Here is a 27977-nt window from a genome sequence, read left to right as displayed (position 1 = left end):
CTTTTACTTAGCTGGTTTGACTGCACCTGGACGATAATTGTCCATGACGTAGAAACTGGAACAATGAAAGCACGCATGCCATCATAGTTGTATAATTATCAAACAGCAAAAAAAAAAAAAAAAAGAAGCAACGCTGTGTTTTAAAGGAAATCTCTTCTGTGGAAGAATTTAGCTTTAAGAAGCTAACGTTTACAACCCTCTCAAGCTCAAAACCTTGTGAAGAAGCTAAATCAAACAAATAAATATACATATCTTAAAAGGGCCACAAATATTTTTTCTATTTCAACACAAAATGTCCCTTTCATTAAAAAAATAAATAAATATATATATACAAAGTAAACAAACAAAACTGTGGCTTCACACTGTGCGTGGTTTTCTACGTTCAAAATAATTTTCTTAACTAAGAACTAAGGCAACACAAACAGGCTAAATAATAATAATAATAATGATGATGATAATAAAAATAATAATAATCAAAATTAGGGTAAGCGGAAGGGAAGATAAGAAAAGGAAAATGGATGGATTGACGATACCATTAATTAATAATAATGCTGTTAAGATAGCAACATTTACACAGTTACCATCCAGGGTTTTTCCTGTGTACAAAATTCAGAGGTGGCCACCTCCACCTAATTCGCCCCCCACCTCCAGCTCGAGCCACTGATGTGAATCATAGAGCTCGGCAGCAACGTATTTTAACTGCAGTTGCAGTGTAGCGCCATTATGGATTTTTAATGATTGTAGTAAAATGGCAAAAAATAATGGCAACTTTTTATTCATATAATTTCTAAATTCTAGTCCCTGATCATAAAATGGCTGCAGGAGGGCGGCCGATAATGGTATAGATCACCACCGCGAGTACCGATACCTTCAAATAAGAGTAGCTGAAAGCAATCGTGAATTTTCACAAATGAACATCACATAAGACACTAATTAAATACATTCTGGTACCACAACTTGGCTAATGCTAACAAGGCACTTAAAAGTGTACTCGATGTGTACTTGTGTCATCGATACACACAGCCAAATGACATTTTTAATCCGGTACATCAGCTTGCGACCTACACAGAAGCCACTTGAACTGAACCACTCAACTAAGAAATATATATATTTTTTCTTTCTTTTTTCTTTTCAACTAAGAAATTATTAATGAACACGAAATAAATGCATAAGGCACCTAAATCATAGAGATGAAAATTTTCCCTCACAATGAATGACTTGGCTGATTGTTTATCGTTCTCATGGAGCCAATTCCAGTCTACACGTGCCAACACAACCGAAACACAATGTGATGAAAAACATTTTTCATATTGGGCACGCTTACAACGCTTAAGTGACTCTCCACTTGAGGAGCTAAGTGTACCAATGCCGGTCAAAAGTTTTAGCTGTTTAAATCGAATTAGAAAATAATATATTGTTGTTAACCAAGACTTGATTAAAACTCAAATGATTAGGGACTAGAATTGAGAAATTATATGAATACAAAGTTGCCATTAATTTTTGCCATTTTACTACAATCATTAAAAAATCCATAATGGCGCTATAATATATACTGTATATATATATATAAATAAAAAGTTATTTATGTAAAATTTGATATTTATTACTTCAAAATTAATTTGTATTTTTTTGTAGTCATTTTTCAGCTTTTTAAAGAAAAATCTGTTTATCGGGTAAAATTTTGCCCATTAATGATTTAAATATAGTTTATAGAACACGCTCTTTAAAGGTGATATAAATGAGACATGTCTGAGGCAGCTGTCAATCAAAAGCTGCAAAAAATCGAATTCACAACAGGGAAAAAAACTAATCTGAAACACTAAACATAACATCTGAAACTGACAAAAATAATATTTTTAATTAAAATAAATTATGAATGTGGATAAAAAGGTTAAAAATTACAATCAGAATTTGCTTAAAATTACCTGTACACGTAACATTATATTAAAGTTGAAACTCAGAACATGTGTCAGGAACAAATCTTGTTTTTTTTCAAAGTAAAATATATTGAACTCCCCACTATATCGTGGTTCATCATTCGCACCCCTGCTATTTCGTGGATGCTTAAGCAATCAATTGTTATGGGTTTTTCAAGAGTAAAAAAAAAGAAAGACGACATTTTCTGCACCAGCCTGGCCCCAACCAAGACTTTTTTTTTTTTTTTACCAAGTAGGAATAACGACAGTAAAATGTCGTCGTTTTTTTTTGTTTTGGCTGAATGAAATGTGTGACCTCTCGACACGTTACCTCGATGATGTCGGCGTTGGTCCGGCTCTCGTGCGGCTCGTTGTATTCGGTGTACTTGAGCAGCACTTTGTCCATGTCGGTGCTGGCGTACTGGAAGAGCTTGTTGGAGTGGTTGAAGATGATGAGGGCGATCTCGCAGTCGCACAGCACGCTCAGTTCGTACGCCTTCTTCATCAGGCCGAACTTTCTCTTGGTGAAGGTCACCTGTGCGACGGAAGGACAACATGGCCAATTGGGAAGTTGAGAGGTGTGCTGAGTTTTTCTGTTTCATCGATAAAAGATATTCGGCCGGTTTAAACCAATAAGGCAGATTTGCTTTGTGTTTTCAGACTTTGCTTTTCGTGGGTCTAAACATGCCTACTAAATTTCATCATATTATGTTTAGGGATGTCAAAATTAGTGGGTTAATTTTTAGTTCATTTAAAGTTCCTTTTATGCCACTATTATTTTTTTTTTTTTTTCAAAATGTAGCGGTAATAAATTTAATAATAATAATACATTTGCGGAGACTGGGGTCAAGTTGTATTTTACAATTTAAAAAATGTGGAGAATTTCACAAGTTACTTCATGTTAAAGATGCACTGAGCTGTCACTAAAGTCTTAAAAATGCAATTATGCCATCTAGTGGCAGAAAAATGACCTCAACATAAATCAATATTTCATTCGTTTTTTTTATAGTACAGCACAGTACATCTTTTTGATTTCAACTAAATTTGACGAATTATTATGAAATTAAATTATTGTATGACTAAAAGATGCAGCCATATTCCTATTAGTTTAACGTTTTTTCCACTTTTATGTTAAGTGTATGAAACTTTGACAAAAAAATATATTATACATTTTATTGTATATTCAGAACAGATATAAAATTTGTGAGTTAACTATTGAAGTCATGCGATTAATTACAATTAAAAAAAATTATCGCCTGACAACCCTTTGTGTTCAAAAAATGTTGGGGGGTGAATTTTCAAAAAGTTTGACAAAATTGAGAAAGCACAGGTCAATAAAAAAAAATTAATTTCATATTCAAATAGCCAACTTCCTGTGTTTTCATTGGAGTGGCTTGAGAATTTTCGACCAATGAAAGACATCCCGAACTAATTTACGGAATTTTGGGAAACGTCTACAAGGCATTGTTACCAACAGTAACAAACTGCGCCATCATGCGCTGCCCACATACAATCACCAAAACTCATGTTTTGCAAAACTAAGCCTCATTCTTGTATACGTGGTTCAAATGTGGTAGCGATCCAAAATATCTAGATCAACCAAATGAGATGTTGTTAAGTTCAACTGCCTTCAAGGGCAAAATTTTCCAGAAATTCTGGTGTGCGATAGAGACAATTTAGTCCAGTCGCTCACAAATGCTATCAAACGTCCGCCTTTTGGTACAGCAGTGGTTAGCTACGAAAAACCTCGTGTGACAGGCCACCCGTGTCCGAACTCAATATTACAATGTGGGCCAAATGGCTTGATTGACAGGCCGAATACTGTAAGCTTTATCTACACGCGCTCAGGCGGGATTGCAGATGATCCCGACAGGTCTTGTTTACTCTCGATTTAACGGGAAGTACAATTTCAACACTTTTAATCACACTTCTGCTGTTTCCATTACGCCATTCATTGCATCAGATTGCATTAAAGGGAGGGGAGGGGGGAGGGGGGGGCTGTTTTTAGGCAACAGACTAGAAGACCGGCTGGCCAAACATGCTTCTCGTCTGCTGTCACGTTGACTATCCTCGTCACTTTCACACTCTGCCATGCTCTTTTCCATGCCCGCCTTCTCTCTTTCCCTTACATACACACTCCGTCATAGCACACACACACACACACACACACACACACACACACACACACACACACACACACACACACACATATTTGTGAGAGTGCTTAGAAGGTAACTGTAAGTGATAGATGTGAGCGTGGAGTGCTGGTTTTCTTAAAAAAAAAAATTCAGTCAACCAACAGAAGAATGCCGATTTGGGCTTTGTTTGGGCAAAACAGCAAGAAAATGAATGATTTCTGCATTTCCGCTGATTTTTGCACCCAAGTAGTCAAACAGCTGCGGTGTCCCACCAGGCTCCATCTTAAGACGCTTTCTGATCCATAAACAGAAGCTCTTTCTATAATGACTAGGGTTGGGCACCAAACTCGGTACCACTCTTTTGTACATCTGATACCTATTTGTTCAAATAAAAGCACACATTTTGGTTAGCGACTGATTATCGGCACCGATATTAGGCATTTTAACGAATATTGGTATCGGCCTTTTTTCAAAATCTGACGGGCACAACAATAAAAGGTCAATTTAAAACCATTTTAATCTCAGGGAACTATTTATTCAAATTTTCAGTTAACTTTATAAGAGATGCTGCTGACCCTGGGAACCTTCTGAACTTTTTGTTTTTGTTCGATATTAAAACAAAGAAATGTGAAAGTTTAATTTCATTTTTCAGTTTGGGGAAAAAATATTTACTGTGGAAAACTATAGAGATCTTTGGTACTTCTGGGCGTTATTTGACCATTTTTTGGCTTTTTGTTGGTTCTGACCAAGCCATTTCAAAATAAAATAACGCCCAGGAGTTAAGTTTCCATTTAACTTTTTAAGACATACTGATAACCTTGGGAGCTCCCTGAACTTTTTTTTTTATTTTTTAATCGTAGATTTTTTATTTATTTTTTTAAACCTGAAAATTTGTTCAAATAGGAATAGTGTTTTAAGACATTACAACAAAGTCAAAATTTGGCATGTGTATTAAAAAAAAAAAAAATACTGAAATATTTCACTCCCTTTTTTTTTTTACTGCAAATGAATATCGGTTAAAATATCCTTGATTACTACGAATATATATATATATATATATATATATATATATATATATATATTTTTTTTTTTAACATATCAGCCTATCTCTAATTTTGGTTACTCACTTCAGCGCCACTTAACAATTTGCATCTTGACTGGACTTTGGTTACTGGACCGCACAAAAGTGATTACACCACTCACCATTGATTATTGTAAATTGTAAAAAAATAAAAAATAAATTAAAAAAAATCGCACTTTGCTCGTAAAGTAGCCAGTGTACAGCCTGTATAACAGTGTTTACTTTACTTACTTAGTTTTTTGCCATGATGAACCATATTAAACGTTTTAACCAGTATGAGAGTGTGAGAGTGACACCAATGCAAAATGGATGATTGGTCCCAGTTTGAAGATATTGTTTAAAAATAACCAGTGGAATTTTTGCTTTTCTAGCCCAAGGACAACTGAACTGTATTTAATTAAAACCACAAAACTCATATCTAGCTAATATCAGCATTGTTCCTGAGAATTCCTTCATTTTTGTGTTGTATTGGTTAAACCGACTTTGGCTACCTGCTTTTCCAGATCAACGGACTGTATACGGTTTATTACGGCATTCAAATTAGTTTTGGTTAAATCAGTTATTCCGTCCATTCCCAACATTGTCCATCAATCGCAATGTGTCCGTGCGCAAGCACAAATGTACTTCAGGTGAGGTTAAATTAAGATGACTCTTGAGGAAATGAGTATGTCAACATGTCAGTGTGTGTGCGTGTGATATGTAGATGGGCACGGAGATAAAGATGAGTGCTGGGGGGAGGGGAGGGAAGTGGAGGTGGGTGAGATGATCGCGGCACCGTGCTGATGAGGTGGTAAACGGGTTGGGTGAGGGTGCGGGAGGAGGGTTTCGACGCGGAGGGGAAGTGGTTGCCCGTGGATACGACCCCGATATAATTTGATTTGTGGCAGCAGGAAGCGACGAGAGAACGAGGGCGGAGGAGGAGTGAGAAGGAGGCATGACAGATGCTGCAACATGTCAGAGCAGCGCAGGGATGGAAGGTTGACAAAGGAGAAGGGGGTGAAAGCAGGACCTCACACAGAGTTGCTTCCGCTCTCGATTCCTTTATCTTATCCTCTCGTCTGCGTCTTTACTCGGCATTCTATGCTTGGCTAACAGCTACAAGGTCTCACATTCATATCACCATCATCATAAAACTCATTCATTTGCTGTCATCACACAGAGAGGAAGGTCGTTCGGAGACTGGGAAAGCAGCTGACAGGTGCCACAAGTTAGTGGACTTAATGCAGTTCACATCATTTATATAGCCATCCATCCATCCATCTATCCAAATACATAGCTAGCTAGCCACAGATAGATAGATAGATAGATAGATAGATAGATAGATAGATAGATAGATAGATAGATAGATAGATAGATAGATCCATGTGACTAGCTATCTAGCTAAATAGATGGCTAGTATTTAGCTAGCTAGCCACAGAGATAGAAAGACAGCTATAGATAGAAATACTTTACTTTGTTAGATACATAGATAGATAGATAATCTTTTACTGTAATATGAAATCTATCTATCTATCTATATATCTATCTATTTGTGGCTAGCTAGCTACATAGCCATCTACGTATTTAGCTAGCTAGATGGATGGATGAATGGCTATATAAATGACGTGAACTGCATTAAGTCCACTAACTTGTGGCACTTGCTGATTTCATATTACAGTGAACGATTATCTATCTATCTATCTATCTATCTATCTATCTATCTATGTAACAAAGTAAAATATTTCTATCTATAGCTATCTGTCTGTCTATTTCTGTGACTAGCTAGCTACATACTAGCCATCTATTTATCTCGCTAGATAGCTAGTTACATGGATTTATCCATCTATCCATCTCCCCTTTCCCTTTTAAAAAACAAAACTAAGTAGGGTACTTTGCATCCCTCAGGTTCGATCCAGGACAAACTAGCTGGACGTATGCGAGGTGAAGAGCAGGTAACCAATGGCAACGGAAGAAAGCAAAGAGGATAGAGAGTTGTTGTTTGTTTTTTTTTAATACGTGTGTGTGCATGCGAGTGTCTTGGCAGGATTCTGCTCGCGTGGCAGATGGACGGAGAAAACTACCACTGAGAGCCGCCGCGGACTCTCGCCGTTTTCCCGTAGCCAACGGCTCGCTAGCGTTTGTTAGCTCCTGCGCAGGGCTGGAACAACAACAACACCCATGGACTACTTGGTCAAAGTTACCACTGAATGACTACTACAAACCAAAATGGCTTAAAAACAACAACTTGCAAGTCAATTTTTTGGGGGGTCAGACATTTTGTACCAAAGCTGCCAGTGCATCGCTGTACAACGTTTTTTTTTCCAAAATGTCAATACTGGTCTAAAAAAAAACAAAAAAAAACAGCAGTGCTTTACAGTGTGAGTAATGCTTGAAAAGAGAAGAGAAAGCAGAAGAAGAAATGTGCAATTGGAGATACTGTCATGCATCCAGCCTGGCCCACACTCGCACGGGTTGTTTGTTTTGTGGAGCTTATGGAAACATCTCCCCAATCAACATGTGGGAGGGTGACGGGCGCTCATGTTCTCTGACATCCATTTGATTTCCTTTCATTGGCGTAGCTCTTCATTAAGCTTTAAAAGAAGACTCATTTTTTTTAACCAGCACTAGCATATAGACATGTGTCTTTTAAGAGAATATCTTGACTAGGGATGGGCGACTACCATTTATCCGTAATGGTCTGATACAACCCTCCGAGTTATTGGCTGGCTGTGAAGGATGCCGATACAAGCCACTGATACTTAAGGCAAAAAAAAAACAAAAACAAAGAAAGTCTGACGTCGAATAAGTCTTCCTTGCCAGTAGTTGGTGCTACACTGCATCTGTTTGACACATCAATCAATCGTCATGTGCGACAAAAAGGTTTTTGTGAAAAAATGTGTGTATCATAAGTAGTCGTGGTCTTTATTATTATTATTAGCAATATTCAATTAATCGTTGCAGCACTAGAATGTGCTTTCATGAAATCTGGTTGTCTCACAGGAAAAAATATTTAAATTTTCTATCAACTCATTCACTGCCATTGACGGCTATAAACGTCCAAAATTCATTTGAACTATTTCTATTATTTTAATTTTTTTCCCACTTTTGTTAACAATAGTATGAAAACCTAGAATTTTTTTATTGTACATTTAGAGCAGATATGAAGTTTGTGATTAATCGCGAGTTAACTAGTGAAGTCATGCAATTAATTAGGATTAAAAACTTTAATCACCTAACGACCCGAATTTTTTATAATCTTCTCTTTTTTTTTTATTCATTCACTGCCATTGACGGCTATAAACGTCAAAAATTCATTTGAACTATTTCTATTAGTTTAAAAATATTTCTACTTTTGTTAACAATAGTATGAAAACCTAGAATTTTTTTTATTGTACATTTAGAACAGATATGAAGTTTGTGATTAATCGCGAGTTAACTAGTGAAGTCATGCAATTAATTAGGATTAAAAACTTTAATCACCTAACGACCCGAATTTTTTATAATCTTCTCTTTTTTTTTTATTCATTCACTGCCATTGACGGCTATAAACGTCAAAAATTCATTTGAACTATTTCTATTAGTTTAAAAATATTTCTACTTTTGTTAACAATAGTATGAAAACCTAGAATTTTTTTTATTGTACATTTAGAACAGATATGAAGTTTGTGATTAATCGCGAGTTAACTAGTGAAGTCATGCAATTAATTAGGATTAAAAACTTTAATCGCCTGACGCCCCGAATTTTTTATAATCTTCTCTCTTTTTTTTTTTTATTCATTCACTGCCGTTAACGGCTATAAACGTCAAAAATTCATTTGAACTATTTCTATTAGTTTAAAAATATTTCTACTTTTGTTAACAATAGTATGAAAACCTAGAATTGTTTTATTGTACATTTAGAACAGATGTAAAATTTGTGATTAATCGTGAGTTAACTAGTGAAGTCATGCGATTAATTACAATTAAAAAAATGTAATCGCCTCTTGCCTTTAATTTTTAATAATCTTTTTTTTTTTTTTTTTATGAATTTATGCCAGTAAATACTGTAAGTTAAAAAGCATCCTCTGATTTTGTCCATTCCTGCGCAATCCTATGACTCACCCAGGATCAATCAATTTAAATTCAGCGAGTTCGTCAAACTATCGACTAACCGCTGGACATCTGATAGGAGCTCCGGATCCATTGACCAGATCGCAAATAGCTCCAATTGCGTCTGAGCAAGAATCCTTGGTGGCCTGCGGGCGCCATTTGCGCGCCTTTATGGAAATACAACCAGCTGGGATTGATGAGGAAGAAATAAAAAGCGGAGGATAATTTCCCCCCAAAAAGCCGGCGGCCTGGCTTTTATTTACCTTGTTCTTCTCCCCCGCCGCCGTCTTCTTGTTCGCCGACTGTGGGCTGCTGGAGGTGGCCATGTCAAATCCATTACTCAATGTGCTCAATAGAGCGAAGGCCCATTTAGCAGGCGACTCGTTTTCGATGGATCGTTTAGCCTTTCATCCTGGATGACAATATGCTACTGATGTAACCACGCTCTAAGGACATTTTTGTTGTCGTTGTAAGATACCTACTCGGCTCTTTATTTCCACTAGTTGGGAGAAACCCCACGACGGTCCACGGTGTAATATGAGCCTCGTAAAAATCACGCTTTGATGTCGTGTTGTGCTGAAAGTGCTGAGAGAACACTGAAGTGTTGTTCAAGCTGCACGGGACGCAACAACACTGCGCACTCCTGCGGGAAATTTGTATTCTATTTCTACTATTTAGTCCTTTTGGAATTGCTTTGGTTTGTCTTTGTTATTATTCTTAGGCCAAATACATTGTTATTTTTGAAGACTTTCCTAAAAAGTGGCTTGGTGGCAACATAATAAAAGGTTTTGAAAATACCAGCCCCCAACGCAAATCGTAATTAGTGACATGAAATTTGCAAGTAAGTCTATCGTGAATAGTCCCGCAAAAAATTCACAAGAAGCCATGCCTGAAAAGACACAGGAAGTCGCCATTTTAGGCTTATTTGGGCCATTTCCTGTGGTTCGTCAGAGGAGAACTTGTCCTACAATTTTTGGCAGTTACGACAAAATTTGAAACAAGAATCGGTTGGCAGAGCTAATTTGTGAAGTTGAGATTTCGTCGGGGCGAATCATGGCAACGGAGTCACATTTCTGTTTTAATATGGCATACTTGACTCTACCCACAACAAATGACCAAATCAAACAAAATCTCGAGGAAAAGTTTTTTTTTTAAAGACCCCGGGAAATGGCAACAGTTTGATTTAGTCTCAACTTTTTTACTGACCACTATTATAAATGCAATGAAAACTAAACGGCGATAAGTGTTTTCCAGTTTCCACAAAGAAAAGTGGGTTGCCCCCCCCAAAAGTTATATAATAATAAATAGAAAATTAATAATAAGAATTTTAAAATAATAATTATTAACAATAACACCAAAAATATGCAAGTATGCAAATCCACAGGTGCCAAATTGCGCGTATCTGTAATTCAATTTATCTTTATTTTAAAGGGATGCTTGACTCATTGAGCCATTTTCAGCAGTAAATAGTTAATATTTTGTCCAGAATTAATTCGATAACTTCATTATTTTAATATATTTAAAAACACATTTTCCCACATAAGAGTGCTGAGGCAACAACCAATCACGGCTCACCTGTTTTCTAGGTTTGGGCAGCAAACTGAGTCATGATTGGTCGGTTCCCGTTTGTTTCCTCAGCACAGGTGATGTCATCTTAAGTCGACAGCAAGTGGCAAAATTTGTTTTTAAAGGGATTAATTGTTCATGAAAAATAATGAAATTATCACATTAATTAATTTAAGACCTAAGCTATTTTCAGGCTTTTGCTCGAAAATGACATACCCAAAATTAAAAGAGTTGAAGTTCCTTCACTGTGTGGCGCAATTCTGGGTTCTATATTTGATAATTAAATTAGTTGGCGTTTGAGCTGTAAAAAGGGCTTGTATATTCTTGCAACCCCGGTTCTGCAATTTAATTTGATGTGCGACATCATTGTATTCTTTCATGATTAGTGCATTGTTTCACACAATTTCTTCTTCAAAGGACGAGCGGACGCAATTGGGGCGCGCTCAAGCTTAAAGGGTTCAAGACAAAATGTTATCCTCTTTAAAATGTCTCAATAAGTCAAGTATCCCTTTAATTGAGCAATTAACTCTTTGACTGCCAAAAACGTTAAATAACGTTTAGTAAAATCCTATGGAGGAGTGCCAAAGACGTTAAAAGACGTTTGTTTCAAAACAGAGGTGAAACTAGCCATTTTCTATTGTTGATTACTCAAAAACGGAATAAGGTAGAAACAACTTTTTTTTTCTGATGAAAGATGAGAGTCCAATCTTTCATTTGGTAGTATGTGTGTTTCCATAGTCCAAACACATAATTTTCTGTGGACCTTGAAAGATCAGTCAAAAGATCAGTCAAAATGCTTAAATCGGCTGGCACCCACGGCATCCCTTTTCTGAAAACGTCTGGCAGTCAAAGAGTTAATCGCAGTATGCAAAATGGCGTTGGTGCCAATTGAGCACTGTGATTGGCTGTTAGCCATTCAGCTAGCAAATCAGTGAATGGAGCTAAGAGTAGCCTATGAGAGTAAAGAGTAAAGAATAAAACAATGGCAAAGAAAATGGCATTATTTAGTCAATTAAGCCCAGCAAAATGTTGCTTTTAGACTTTCTTGATGCGCATCGTTCTGCATATGTGTGAATTTAATTTCATGAAACCCTGACTGTGGTTGGTATGACAAAAGGATGACGCACGCCACCCCTGGCCACCCCTCACTGAGGTGTTGTGTCACCCTGGCCACACCACTGACGAATTTCTGGTTGCGCCCCTGCAGCCCTAGTTCAAGGCAGAGATTCTGCTTTGACCTTCTTTTTTTTTTTGCAAGTTCATTATTTGAGGTATTCAATGAATAGTTTCAGCCCTGGGTACCACAGTAAGACCGGTTGAGAACTGTGCAATTGGCGCTAACCTGTCTGTTGCGCTCATCAGTGATCCTCTGAATCTGAATCTTTTTCCTCCCCATGTTGATGTCGTTGCGGCAGAGGTGGGGAGGCGTTCAGGTGACGGCTGAATCTTCTTCCACTTCCTGCTGGTTACGTTTAAACCCTTGCTGCCGGACGCGGGAGCCGTTTATTCAATGACGACGATGGAGAAAGAATAGAGGACGAGCGAGCCTTCAGATCATGGTCCTCGTTCCCAGGGCGGCTCATCCACACTGTGCCCTCGCCTTCACCTCAGTTGGCCGGCTCCTGGAAAACAACACACGGGCGTTCATCATACAGGCAGCGATTGGGGAGGTGGGGGCTTGGTTTGCAGACCGTGACCCACTTTAGCTACTACAAACACAGTCTTTGCCTCGACCCCGCCGATAAACAAGAGAATAAATGAGGCGGCCATCAAATCAGCTGCACATGAAACAAGTCGAGCTGGGGGGGAGGGGGGTGGGGGGGGTTGCTTGTTGCTACATGCAGAGCAGGAGGCCCTCGGCAGCCCGGCGAGCAGGGAGGCTGTGCTGTGTCAGCTTCATTAGAGGCATCACCGCCACATCACTGATCGGACGGTCGCCCACGGCAACCGGCTGCCCGGTCGGGGCTGCCTGGCACGCCGGCCAACGCAGAGATGACAGCCGCCGTGCAGCCTTTTGTGTGTGTGTGTGTTTTTTTTTTATTCTTCTGGCTTTTATTTGCTCTTTTTATTGTTGTTCTTGGAAAGAAACGGTTTTGAATCATAAAAAGCGTAATTTTTTTATTCTGCTTTTATCTGGAGTCAAACAAGAGAAAAAGATTAATAAAAACAATAAAAAGTAGTCTTAATTAAATATATATTTGAAAAAATCTAGACAACTGTTTCTTTCTAAATTGAAAATACATTACTTTAATCATGATTTTGTTGTAATTTGTTTCTCTTAAAATTCAGACTTTTCTAAAAAAAATATATATATATATGAAATTTTTGGTCTGTCAATTCTCCTTCTGATTTTCCAAAAACAAGACTTTATTCTCATATTATGTTTTCCTCTAAAAATATACAACCTCAAGCTTTTTTTCAAAAGTTGAAAAGACTTAAAAATGGCTTTTTCTAAAAATAATATATATATATATATATATATATATATGACAACTTTATAGTCACAATATTCTGATGATTGTCTAAAAAAATATTGTCACAATATTCCGATTGTCTAAAAAAAAATAACATTCTTGTAACAACACATTGTTTCTATTAAAAAAAAATCTTCCACTTTAATAAAAAATAAAACATGACAGGACGGAATGTAAAAAAATGCCAAATGCATGTGAAAAAAGTAAGAGTCCAGCCTATATATAAATAAACGGCGCCTCCAGCCAAGCATGTATGTAGTAAAAGTCGGTCCTTGTGGTCAGGAGAAAATTCCGAAATTCCAAAGAAGAAGAACGCGTGCAGTGTTGGTACAAAGTCATGAATGAACGAGATGGCGGCACGAGGCCGGGAACGCCGAGGGAGACCCGGACTGCTTTTGGGCGCCGTTGCTACTATTTGCGGCCGCGTTATAAAAATAGCGTTCCATAAATAAACACGTATACGCGGGCATGCAGACGGTGTGTACACACGAGCTGAGATGACGCCGCGCCAGCTCGCCGACATTGTTTACATTCGCTGCCTACCTGCTGGCCTCCATTGTGAGTCCGTCATGCGGATAGAGGCCAAATTCAATGGCTACTGCTGTATGTACACAAACAGATTAGAGCTATTTTTAACCAAGTGCAAATACAGGAATATGATTTTCAGCTAATGAGACGGAAATAATGACATGGTTGTATCTCATTAATTCAAGTACAGTAACTTGGCTAAATAACTTAAGAAGTTAAGGGAAAGTCTGGACTTAAATTGGAGTTAAGATGGCAACACTCTATCAATCTTTCCCCATCTTCTTTAAAGGGGCCACGCGCACACACACTGCACTGAAAATACGACAATTCCGCTTTCAAACGATAATACGAACTATTTGAAATCTCCTGTCATGACACTTGCTGTTTGCGCACGTAAGGAGAGGAAGCTTCATCATTGACTTGTCTATGATTTATGCACTGACGGGAGCGAAGGGAGGGAGTGTGGCGGCTTGGTGCTAATTGTTCTCCTGATGAACAACCCGAGGCTAGAACATCTACAGCAGGATGTCGAAACCGTCCGCAACACTCTTGTGAAATTCTGCACCTCTGCATTTGCAAAAAAAAAAAAAAAAAGAAGTTGTGAACGAAAAAAAAAAAACTGAAGACAACTTTATTTTTTGAAAAGTTGGATTTTTATCTTGCACGTGAACATACTCGTACATACATACATGACTTGCATCTTGTAATACTACAACCCCCCCCTCCCCCTCAAAAGATTAAGGCTTTTTCTTGACAAATAAACTTTATTCTTATAACATATAATTGTTCTTAAAAATAAAACTTTATTCTCTTACGATCACAATTTTTCCCCCTGGGAAAAAAAAGAAACTTTATTGTGATTAATATTAAGACTTTTTTCTTGAAAATAATTTTCTTGCAATATCACAACTTATCTATGAATTATTCACTGATGAGATGAAGGAGTGCGGCGACTTGGTGCTAATTGTTTTCCTGATGAACAACCGGAGGCTAAAACATCTACAGCGGGGATGTCGAAACCGTCGGCAACATCCTTGTGAAATTCAGCACTCTGGAAAAAATCCATTTTTAACTCTCAAAAGGTCGCCTCCCTTTCGGCTGGCACAGATTCGATAAGAGAGTTCAGAGGAGGATAATTAATTCTACCTGGATCACATCATTAGTGCGCTGCGGGTATTTAAAAAAAAAAAAAAATGAAAAAAAGAAAGGAGTAGGTGTTCCTAATGTGTTGTACATTCTTTCCAATGACATCGCTGGTATGTTCTTTCCAAACGATAACAAGGTGAGTGTGCGTGTCATTCTCACAGTCAGTGCCAGCCTTCGTTAGCCGAGCTGGAGTTTAAAGGCGACTCACAGGGATTCTTCATCGCATGAGAACCTCCTTTATCTACCCGAGGTGGTAAAGTCGCAACCTTTTTACCCTTCACCAGCAACCTCGGATATCCACGCGGAAAGCCTTGAATGGTGTCGTGTCAGAAACGTAAACACCGGTAATTAGCAAATGTGCGGCGGACCTAGATAGGAACCCTGGGGGACGCCTGGCGACATGAAAAGTGGGTTATCTCATGAGAGCGTGGACATTTTCTGAGCGGACATAAAAGCAGACGTGATGCGGCGGCGCTCTTGAGGAAATGAGGAATATCTGAGGTGCAGCTACTTTTGATGAAAACTACATTGTCCCTGCAGACGGACTGGGCAGAAGCGGTTGATTCCAGCTTCTTCAGTCGGAATCTTCTTTGCTTTCTTGATTTTCCCACGTTTGAAGTTTTGTCTCGTGGACTTTTGACACCAATAAGACAACAGCAGCCGATCACGATGCAGCAAAACAAGACTGAATTAACTTCCAGACCACATTTTCACCTGTGCTCTTAAATAACACGTTACAGACTTCGTTCTGTGTCTTAATCAATTATGCTGTAATTGTTCTGATATTGTGTAAAAATACAAAAGGATAAACAATTTTAGGCATACTTGTCATGCCACTTTTCACAAACTACTTGAAATCACTTGAATTTGACAGAGACGGACGGTGTCACGTAAATGCAGAGTACACCTTTCACTACCATGACAGCTGGGGGCGGAGCTAGGGTATTGTGTTGAAGTGACTTTGTGGCTATATTTTGTGACTTTTCCAAACCCCTATAGCAATCATGGTCTAAAAAAAAAGAGAGAGAGAGAGACAGGCAATAGGCTGTAAAGTAACTAATACCATTTGATTCAATTTTCACTGGTGGAGGCAGCACTTCATCACCAAGCTTCTTGTTGCAAAACAAAAAAACTCCCATCATGTTGACAACGAAGCACACCAAGTTATCAATGCCACCATGATATAAAAGTGAGGCTAATTTGCAAAATTAAGAATGTCTTGCTCACAGGCACATTACAAAAAAAGTTATTTTATACCTGGGTGGGCAGTTATTCCAAACACAAAAATGTTTTGGGTACAAGACATTAAAAAGTTAATTTGACATATTATGTCCCTGTGAACAACTTTAAATTGGCGGGAAAAAATGCTAACAATGTCTATGGAGCCAGCAACATAAATCACAAATCTAAATAGGTCAAGAAACAGTCCCATTGCTAATATGTTTCAAGTTACATCTGCCTGCACCACTGATTCTGAAGGCCCTGGGCAGATTAGAATGACATAGCAACACAATAAGGCCGCAATCTGATTGGACATACTTTAAAATTCCAACGTTCGCATGTACCGTACTGGCTAAGCACCAACCAACCACTGCTCGGATGTTAGAAAGTATGGAGCTTTCTGATTTTTTTTGAAATGCTAAAAAGCAAAAGCGCTGAGAATCTGAGTGAAGGCGTCCGCTAAGCTCAGGCAGGGGGGCATGGTAGGTCGTTGCCTCGGGGGCCGCCTGCCACACAGATTAGCGCTAAAAGAGCAGTTAGAGAATGTTGCATGGCGGCATCAATATCCCTGACATCTGTTGCTGCATTTCAAAGCTTCAATCTGCTCTTTGCTGAGGAGCTCGAACGGGCAGCGAAGGGGTCTCGGTGCAACTACATTTATTTGCCACCATCACCTGCCGGACGATGGGAGGCCGGAAGGGGGAGTCACCCAGATCGGGCTGGACGGTCGAGGTCGGCTAACGGGTGACCTCACCACCGACGGGCTGCCCCCGGCCTCCGCGTTCCACGCTGGTGTTATTCCCGACGGCGGAAAATGGGTGACCGTGACATGCCGGAGTCAAAGCACAAAATCACAGCAGTTTGTTTGGATCAGACGCGACTCGTGTAACGTCCAAGTGGTAAAGGACAGATTTTACAGCTAAAAGTCTAGAATTGACACCCGGCTCACATTGCCCTGCATTGAATGGAAATAAAATGTCAAATCTGAGAGAGAGCTGAATACAGCATTTGACGAGCTCAACTCAATATGAAGTTGTAAAGGTCAGAATTTATTGCAATGTTGCTTTCTTCAGATGAAACAACAGAGAAATAATATACGTCAAAGAGGCGCTACATACCGTATCAACGCTAATTACAATTTGAAACGACATCGACAGCATGCTACTCTCCTGCATTAAACGCAGCTTTCTAAAGATGAGACAGCAGGAAAATATCATAACCAGGTCCAAATATGGTATTATGATATAACAATTTAAAACTATGAATTAACACAATCATAATTAGCTTGTATTCAAGTACATAAACATATAAAATGCTAACTCCCAGTATAAATGTCCTGCTTAAAATGAAGTACAAAAATTATTTTTGGGGTAGTAATTTTCTAGTTTTATCTTTAAAAAATAATGACATTAAATACTAAATTTTCCCATTTTTTATTTGTATTTAATATATTTTTCTTGTTTTTTCTGCCAATGCAATTTGAATGCAGGCCGCATGCTGTATTATGTTCAAACATATTTTTTCAAGGTAATCATTTGCAAGTTTTAATTCCGAGATAAATACACGTTTTTCCAAATGATGATTTATTTTAGGCTAAATTTGAAAACCTGAAGTTTTTCCTCCATCATTGTCATGTAAGCGTAACTTCAGTGCCACGGTGGTTTATTGAAGACTCATCACACCGACTACGCTAGCTGCAAAGCCACGTCGCGCCATCCATGTGCAAAACCACAAACTGGACTAACACGCTCATGCCAGATAATGACGCAAAGGAGAAGAAGCGTAGCAATAAATGGAAAAAATTCTGTGTGGCTGTTTCGCTGAGGCTAAATATAGACACGCTCCACTTTGATGAACATCATTGATTGTGGTTCTGTTGTGGATTTTATCTGGATCAAAATTGTCAAACAATTTGTTTCACATCCAGACGTACACAACACTACTACTTGTGAACATTTCAAACATACAGATTTTGGTGTAGTACCACGTGTCACAATATGCCGGGCAGTGTGATTAAGCATTTTTTTTAAATTTTATTTGAATATTCGTGGCAGGGCTCAGACCCTATTGCTGTAATAAAGCCAAAACTGTAAGCGTAATTGCGGTTCTAGCAGGTAAGTAAAGACGACAGCAACGTGGCTGACACGATAGCACTTGGCTGGTTGTCTAAGTGGGCTGCTGAGTGACCTTCCTTGACCCTGCTGAGGTTGGCTTTGCAGCCTTGAGGCAGTTGTGCCAGCACCAGCTGCGGGTTATTTACTGCGCGTTGCCTCGGGTCTTGAGGTGGGGAAGAAAGTATTCAATCAACTGCTGTACTTACATACAGTAAAGGTAAAAAAGTAAAGACTCTGAAAAGTACAAACGTAAAATCCAGCTAGCATTGGTGCTACTTTTACGCTATCGAAACAATCCAGTTCCATAACTTTGCTAATGTTGTGGACTGAGTAACTAAGAAATGCTAGCTTAGCGACGAATAACTGACATAATTCACCTTACTTATGTGTGGGTTGTTGTTGTTTTTTTCCAGATAAGACGAATAATATTCAAACATCAAAAGCGGGTGTTTTTTCAGCTGGGACTACACAAAAGTAAAGACTCTGAAAGGTACAAACGGAAAATCCAGCTAGCATTGGTGCTACTTTTACACTATCAAAACAACTCAGTTCCATAACTTTGTTAACGTTGTGGACTGAGTAACTAAGAAATGCTAACTTAGCGACGAATAACTGACCTAATTCACCTTACTTATGTGTGGGTTGTTGTTGTTTTTCTCCCCTAGATAAGACGAATAATATTCAAACATCAAAAGCTGGTGTTTTTTCAGCTGGCACTACACAAAATTAAAGACTGAAAGGTACAAACGGAAAATCCAGTTAGCATTGGTGCTACTTTTACGCTATCGAAACAATCCAGTTCCATAACTTTGCTAATGTTGTGGACTGAGCAACTAAGAAATGCTAACTTAGCAACGAATAACTGACATAATACACCTTACTTATGTGTGGGTTGTTGTTGTTTCCCCCCCAGATAAGACGAATAATATTCAAACATCAAAAGCTGGTGTTTTTTCAGCTGGCACTACACAAAAGTAAAGACTCTGAAAGGTACAAACGTAAAATACAGCTAGCATTGGTGCTACTTTTACGCTATCAAAACAACCCAGTTCCATAACTTTGCTAACGTTGTGGACTGAGTAACTAAGAAATGCTAAATTAGCGAAGACTAACTGACATATACACCTTACTTATGTGTGTTTTTTTCAGATAAGATGAATAATATTCAAACATCAAAAGCTGGTGTTTTTTCCAGCACTAGACACTATCATTCTTTTACTCTTTTAAAAGGTTACAGTTTTAAAACCACTCAAATTTTCCAATTTGTGTGAATAATTGATGCTCTTTTCTCAAAGTACAGATACCTATCACAAAGTATTTTGTAATGTACTTGATTACTTCCAATCACCGCTCACGTCCCCAGGCAACCAGAACAACATGTCGCTCGGCATCCATCTTTGCTGTGTCAACAAAGCTGATTTAGTGGTGGGAGCAACTGCAGGTGGAGGGAAGAGGAGGGCATGAGGGGGGGTGAGATGTTGGCCTGGTATCTGAAAGATGGTTTTGTGCGTCCACACTGCCAAGCACTGGCAGAAGAACATGATCTCACCCCTCCCTTCGCACTCCCCGCAATCCACTTAACCAATCACGGGTGAGGCTATAGAGAGGTGGGGGTGTTGATGCAGTGCAAAGGAAGTACTTCCCAAGTGGAGGTGATTTGTCGGAAGGGATAAAGCAGCCATGGATAAAGCTGTGTTGCAACAACATAAAGAATTTGCTGTACAATTCGATTGCTGTATTTTGCCAATATTATAATCAAACGTGGGGACATAATATGAGCTGGAAAAAATATATTAGCCAAACATTTTTGTATTTTTAGTCTAAAAATTGTTTTGTTTGCCTCATCCCTTTGTATTTTTTGTAATGCTCTTAAATTCAATATTTAAATTCAATTTCTACATTTGTATATTTTTCATCTATTTTTTTCAACATTGCAATCTTTTTTTCCCAATATATTATTTTTCATCTATTACAATTCTTCCAAATAGTTTTTGTATTTTTCTGACATTGTAATTTTGATCTATTTTCCTTTTTTTTTTACTCTTGTGTTTATATATTCATCTATTTTTTTTCTCAAAATAAAGTACACAACTACTTTTTCTAATACTTTTTCCAATATTGGACTATTTTTCTGCAAATATTTGTATTTTTTCTCTAATATTTTGGATTGTTTTTGTAATATATGGCATTGTTAAAATAACATCTAATAATAATTTTGATCTATTTTCCTTTTTTTAATTTTTTAGTTTTTATTTGTGTCTATTTTTTTATTTTTCAAAATAATAATAAAAAATAAAGTACACTAATTGCGGTAGTTCAAAATAATTGCAGTAATCCTAATTAAAATAAATGTTTTTATTTTTTCTAATACTTTTTCCAATATTGGACTATTTTTCTGCAAATATTTGTATTTTTTTTCTAATATTTTGGATTGTTTTTGTAATATATGGCATTGTTAAAATAACAAAATAATTAAATATATATATTTTTATATAGTGTATATTTAATGATTTTACTTACCACTAAACCTACGCAAACCCAGTAGCCAAGTCATAATTAAAGTAAATATTTGTATGAGAATTGTTTGTAGGCTAAAAATATCAAACAATCAGGAAAACGGTGTCTATGCATGCGATTGCACACAGCCAACACGGCTTCCCGAAATCAGATAATTAGTTGACGCCAGCGTCATGTGTGACCTAGAAAATAGATGACAGATAGCAACAATTGTTTTCAATGTAGTAAAAGCAAGTCTCTGCTATCCTAGTATTGCGGAAACCCCTTTGCACGCAGCCGTCATCCCGCCTCCGATATTGACTCGGAAGATGGCCAATTTGCGAATTTCCTTTCTATTTCCTTGCTACGTAAAATAACAGTAGTAAACAAAATCAACTGAGCCCATTGATACGCTAAGAATAGCATTTTTACTATTATAAGTGAGCGCGTAGGCTGTGTACAAAATATATAGAGAACCCTCGTTTATTGCAGGAGATATGCTCCGGACCCACCTGCCCGTAAATATCCGTAATCATACAATTTTATTGGTTGCTTTTATGCCTCCTCGTATTTTAAAATACTCTCGCGGACAAACAAAAATTAGTATAGCTGTTACGGTAATCCTAAACTTTCAAACAATTGTGACTAACACACACGGGGGCAGCAACACATACAAACAGATCAAGTGCTTCAGAATCTGTTCTATAGTCGGGGTGCGAGTGAAGAATCAGCATATAGCAGGGGTTCACCGTATAATCTACATTTGCAATTGGACGTCACAGGCAGCATAATCAGCAAAACGTTGACAATTACTTCCTGTTTTTTTCTTCTTCCTCAACTGATTGCGTTTGTCTCGAAAAAACTCACCAGCATCGCTGTTGAGACAACGGCGAACCTCTGCGGCGCATCAAAGGCGAGTGCTGCGCCGCCAAAACAAAAGAACCACCCCCCCCACACACACACAAAAAAAAAAGCTTTTTGTTATGCACCAGCATGACGACTGTACTACTACTATGTAGTTTGACCTGTCTGGTTACATCAGCAACGGGAAGCAAAAGAAGCCTCGGGGGCGCACCCATCACGCCGTTAGGTGTGACATCGTTGTGAAGCGGCGGAACAATGACGGGGGGGGAAAGTGCTTTACGGTTGAGACAGGGTTGTTCCTGTTTGTGACTTTAGTCTTGGCACTGCGCGACTGTTTGTCATCAGTCTAGCCGTGCCAAGACAATCACACTAACCTTAACCTGAAAGCATCCAAAGACCGGACGGTATAATTATGTGGCAAACTTGTATTTTCAGTTCATAAGTGGATGAAAAAAAAAAAGAAAAGAGAATTCATGATTGGTTAGGTTGAATTTGAATCATGTAACAAAGTTCCATCCTAAGGAGTAATACGATTTTGCGGATATGGAAGTAGGCCATATATGCAAGTCTCAAATTTTAGCCTTCAAGTACCAGATTATTGTGGCAAAAATTTATTGGGCAATTCTCCACTAAATTTCAAGAGTCATTACTCGGATTAAGCAAGTCATAAATCAAGTCATACAATCTAGCTCAGTCACAAAACACTAGCATTAGCCACTTAGCATCCAGCGTCTGTACTTGTTAGTAACTTGTTAGCTGTACTAGCGAAATGTCATATTGTTAGCCTAAAAGCATAATAGTCATTTTTAACTGACTGTGAGAATATCAATATTAGAGATGGATCGATTATGGGCCAGGCCAATTATCGGCATCAGTCTTTTTAAAAAAATCTGCCGACTAATAATAGATTCATTTTAAAATTGTGATGATTTCAGGGAACTTTTTATTTAGATTTGTAGTTAACTTTATAAGAAATGCTCTCATTTTTGTTTTTGTTTTCATCATCATCTTATTTTTTTTTTTATAAGTAAAACAAAGATACATGAAAGTAGAACATTTCAGTTATTTTGAAATTTTAGCAAAATGTATTTACTACAGAAAACTAAAGGGAGCTATGATATGTACTTGTGAATTAGGTTTTCATTTCGTTTTTAAGACATGCTGAGGACCCTGGGAGCTCCCTGAAACTTTTAAAACAAAGATGACGATTGTCTAAAATGTAAAAAGAAATAAACCGTGCAAATCTGAAAAGTTGTTCAATAAAGTTAAGAGTTGGAGTTTTGCGCCAATATTTTCTCCCTTTTACTGAAATTGAATATCGGCTCCAAATATCAGTTATCTGTCTCCTTGGCTAGTAATAATCGGCATCGCTAATCAATATGACAACATCAACAAAAAAAAACATGCTTGCTAAAAATGTCAACATATCCGATTTAAAGCAGGTGTTTTTTTGATGTATTCATTTGTGCAGACGAGGGCGGGTCATTGATGGCGCATATCCGCTCTGTGCTCCGATTCACGTTGCGGTCAGCAGTGGCAGTTATCCAGCACGTATCGGGTTCTTATCCACATTTGAAAGAGGCCCAACTCCGATGTGCGGATATCTGATCCCATACATTTGTTTCTCTTTACGCTGACATGACACACATCACAATTGTGACACACACCCAAAAATCGGAATCATGTCAACTTGAAGCATGCGGTGTAAATCCGGCCCGAGGTGGTCGACTGACACCGAAATCTCGCCCGAGCGAGAGGAGGAGGAGGAACTCCGATACCGTCGCACCTGTACATTTATCCTCTTCACCGCTAAGTGTAAAGCGAAATTCATCTGTCATCCACGCTGAATTATGGAAACCACAAGCATGCGGCAAGGCATTCAAGTCACAACAAAACAAGCTGGCAGACAATTTGACAACTGCAACAGCTTTTCGGCACGCAACCAACGCCGCTGATTGCATGCGGTCACGAAGCGTTTGTTGTCGAGATGAACTTTAAAACAAGCATCCGCCAGCTGCTTGGAGACCGCCCCGGCTTGACCGCTTTCTCCCGCTGAGAGCTCTCCTACCGTCTTATAAACAAAATGGAGCGTCAAATCAAATGCCAACTGGACAAGTGACACCGAGACAGGCCAAGACAGCGGTCGGCAAACTGACACCAAGCCTCGTGGATTAATGGTGGAACACTTTCAACATGCGAGAAGTCCAGTCCGGTGTTTCCCAACTTTTATTGAGCCAAGGCTTGAGGTGGTTAGCACAGCTGAAAGCTGTACTCAATTAAGAGCACTATTAATTTGAAATGAAAACAGCAAGAAAAGAAAAAAGCATTAAAAAAATAAATATATATATATAATTAAATAAAGTACTCAGTGAAAACAAAAAAAAGAAGGGAAAAAAAAGCACTAAAAAAAAAAGCTATACTGTGCTGAAAAACGACATCGTTAATAACCGATTTTGAATCGAATTTCATCACGTTATTGTCGATGAATAACATCTTTAGCTATTCAATCCCTACCAAATAGGACCTTAATTGCCTTAACTGGACATGATGTATAGTTACTATACTACTAGTTAGTTAGTTATTATACAAATGCTACGTCCGCTAATGATTAATGCTAACAGCCACCTTGAACAACATAAATACCAAAATAGTATTTAATTAACACAATATTCCGTTGTTGTTTTTTTTACCTTGCTGGAGATTTGAGTGCCTTTTGGTTAGCTTTGATGAGACTTTAGTGAAACAAAGACTACGTTTACCTGCAGTCAATATTTTATAATTTTATAATGTTTCGGAAACAATCGAGATAACGCGTTTAACATGCGTGGCGGGAAGAGTAACTCCCGTTTACGTGCTTATCTGTGCTCGATAGGAATAACTGGTTTGGACTGCGACGCGCGGAAAACGTAATTACGTAAATAACGTCATTTCCGCTTTTAACTTACTATACGTTCAATAAAAGATATATTTATGTCACTCACCACGTTAAATAAAGTAGTCGGGTTTTCCTCCTCGCTCGAGAAGTGTGGTTCTTTGCTGCAAGCCTCATTTTTTTGTTGAGTATTTCCGGACTTATATACTTGTATTTACTGAATGTGTATATAGGCCCAAACTGTGGCATTTTCGCCGAAGAGACACAAAATAACGTGAAAATGCAGCGGAGAAATCTATGTATTCAAGGGAGGCGGAGCTGCGCATACAAGTCGTGACTACACAGACCAAGATTCCTTGCGAATCAAATCAGAAGAAGAAAAGAAAACGAAGAAGAAAATAGTGAAAAACATTGCCCCGATCGATCGAGATATTCCGAATGCGTTTATATGAGCAAGAATTCCGGTTATGAAAAGAGTCACCCAGGGCTCTTATTTGGGTTTTTAATTACCCGAATAAATAATATTTTGTGTTTATATGGCTTTACAACACCGAATATTGCCAACATATAATATTTAAAAGGGTTATTGCCTGCATGTAAACGTGTCAACATGCATGCCAAGCTAACACATTTCAGTTATGAAATGACCTTCCACAGCTGCCCACTGATTGGCCGGCTACATTTCACTATCAAAGATTGTGATTGGCTAAGAGTTACGGTCGCTTTGCATTTGGTGATTTGCATTTGATTTATTTGTATGGAACAAGCCGAGTTCAATTGAATTGAGTTTTGCAATATCACTACCGATGATATACCGCGGACGCAAGCGGCTCTGACTTTACAGCTCGGAGGATACGCTAACAAACGCACCGTAACTCATGACAGGGGAATGAATCAACATGGCTTCACGGCGTCGGTTAGCATCATAGCAAACGGCGGAAAAAGAAGACTTTATATATTTATGCTGACTTTTAAAGGTAAACAACGGCGTCTTGACAGGTGGCGGCGAGCCCACCAATCATGACGCTTGACGCATTAATAGCCTCGCCAGTCAAGAGGGGAAACCAACAGGTGCGGCGTTACGAGGCTCACTGCAGCACGAGCTAGCGGGGCTGTAAATCTATCCTGAGACATCATAACCCAACACACACACACACACACACACACCCGCACCCATTTCGCCCCTCAATGACATCCCCCCACCAACTACCCGCTGTCGCAGATTTGAAGTCAGCTCGGCAGCTGACGATGGCCTCTACACGCAATCTAACCGTAGGTGCGAGTAAATCACATTTGGAAGTCATATGGAAGTCTCCAGTTTTAACCATCAAGTTTCAAAAGTAAGCCCCGAGTTGCTGTGGCAAAAATCAAGCTAGTCCGTTTAAGTTCCCAGTAAAGAAAATCGTCATAGAATGATTGGTTAGCTGTAAACACATTCGTAATCAGAGCTTTTTAATGATCCAAAACCAATCTCCATATTATTACATACCTTGAATTAGAGCCAGCTCGGAACTTTTTTCACTCAGATCGTATTTCAAATCAGATTTTCACTGTTAAATGCCATTAATCGATCGTGAAAATGTCGATTTTCAAAATGTAAACAGGCAAGACATATCAAGTTATGTAGTTCAAGTCTGAATCAAGTTGAGTCTTATGATGACAAAGTCAAGTCAAAAATGTGTGTGCGCTCTTAAAGTGACAGTGACATATTTTTAGATTATGGTTAACTTCCACATTTCTTGACCGATTCCAGTCATTTAAATTTTAAACTGTTCAGCTCATTTACATTTTTTGAAATACATTTTCAGGGACAGTGAGATACTTTTAGTTGATGTTCATTATGGTTAACTTCCACATTTCTTGACCGATTCCAGTGGTTTAAATTTTAAACTGTTCAGCTCATTACCAAAGAGTCAGCAGTCCCATTCAAAATTTCCGCGGGAATTTTTCTAGTTCAAGTCGGAATCAAGTTGAGTCTTATGATGACAAAGTCAAGTCGAGTCTTTCATTAGTCAAACAAGGCCAAAATTGCTGACTTCAGTCTCACTCCAGTCAACTGATGTGACTTGAGTCCAACACCTCGATTGAAAAATGATCCACTCATCTTATTACAGACTGCCTCAATCAAAGAGCAAAAAACTGAAATAAGCCAACAATCACAAGAGCTTGTCTTGAATTCGGACTTGGACTTCAACCTTTTAGTTCCCTATGAGACTTCCGGATCCTCAGGTCGTCAAGTTCAGGTTTACCGAGTGTTTCCAGAACCAAACAAAGTGAGATGGCGTTCTGTTTGTATGCGACTCAACTGTGGAACAAACTTCCTGAACACGAGAGCTGCTCGAACCTTCGAACGTTCTAATTCAGCCATAAAAATGTGATTTTTCACTGCTACTTATTCGTACATGCCGATTATTATTTCTGGGTTTCACCATCTGGCTTCTGTTTTGTGTTTTTTTTAACTTGATAATCTACATGGCAAAAACAAAAAGTTAACCAAGAAGTATCTTAAAAACCAAATCAAGACTAAAAGGGCTTGTTCGTTGTCTGCCAAGATATTTCTTCCTACCAGACAGTTTTTGACTTTTATTGAGATTTTATTCCTGGCTATGAAAAAATGTTTCGCCTCGTCTAGAAACGGTGCTATACAAATAAACTGGCCTTGCCTTGAATCCAACTCACTCAGGTCTTCAGGGTATCGTAATCAATGGTTCTTACCGTGGGAAAAACCCAACAAGGACTCTGGATGGAGGCCGGTTAAAAAGCCAGGCGGTAGTCCAGCTCCGGGTCCAAAATGGCAGCTAGCGTACCCGTTGCAAAAGGAAGGAGGGTCGACAGAGCACAAGCGTGGTCGCTTCGCCAGCGAGCATCCGAGTGACAACTGCTGCTGGAACGCCCCCCCCCCCCCCCAAACTCTCGACACCCACAAACTACCCTGCTCACTAGACACCCTGCAACAACCACCCCCACCCCCACCCTTTTTGGCCTCCCTAACCTAACACCTCACAAGCACATGCACTCCTCGACCCCCCTCCTGCCCTACCCCCATCCCACCCTCCACCTCCTCTCACGCCGCCGCTGTGCTTTCGCATGCCTTCAGCAACTGCCACCGATTCGTCAGCGTCCATGTTGTACAGTGTCAGGAGGTCTTTTTCAAGTCATAAAATGTCACCTTCTGATGTTTTTTCCACATCAAACTGGCTGCTCAACTCTTTTGCTCCCAAAAACGTATAAATATGTTCTATTTTAAATGTTGTACGGGTCCCAAAGACATATTTATATGTTCATGTTTTTTTTTTTTTTTTAATGCTAGAGCGTAAAGAAGGCTTTGACTGCACAGAACAGTTGAAGAAAGAAAAAAATACTAAAACGATGGCAGCAGAGTAAAAGAGCTCAACCAGGGTCACGTTGGAAAAAAAGCTATTTTATTCACATTTCTAAATAGATTTGACCCTGGGAACCTTCTGAGACATTTTTTTTTCTTCGACATAAAAAA

The 27977-nt window shown here is 38.6% G+C and overlaps 1 protein-coding gene across 4 annotated transcripts in view; it reads right to left on the bottom strand.

Annotated features, from left to right (window-relative positions):
* mef2d (myocyte enhancer factor 2d) overlaps positions 1-27977 on the bottom strand; it is an 86209-nt gene that overhangs the window by 34127 nt on the left and 24105 nt on the right. For all 4 annotated transcript variants that reach the window (XM_077575359.1, XM_077575361.1, XM_077575360.1 and 1 more), the window contains exons 2-3: positions 12112-12391; positions 2248-2451 (exon numbers count right to left, since the gene is read on the bottom strand). In XM_077575359.1, coding sequence (XP_077431485.1) covers positions 2248-2451; positions 12112-12165 — 258 coding nt within the window. In that variant the 5' untranslated portion in view covers positions 12166-12391. The remainder of the gene's footprint in view (positions 1-2247; positions 2452-12111; positions 12392-27977) is intronic.

The sequence above is a fragment of the Vanacampus margaritifer genome, chromosome 9 (genome assembly GCF_051991255.1).
Source record: "Vanacampus margaritifer isolate UIUO_Vmar chromosome 9, RoL_Vmar_1.0, whole genome shotgun sequence".
Lineage (NCBI taxonomy): Eukaryota > Metazoa > Chordata > Actinopteri > Syngnathiformes > Syngnathidae > Vanacampus > Vanacampus margaritifer.
This window is presented reverse-complemented; position numbering and strand designations above follow the sequence as displayed.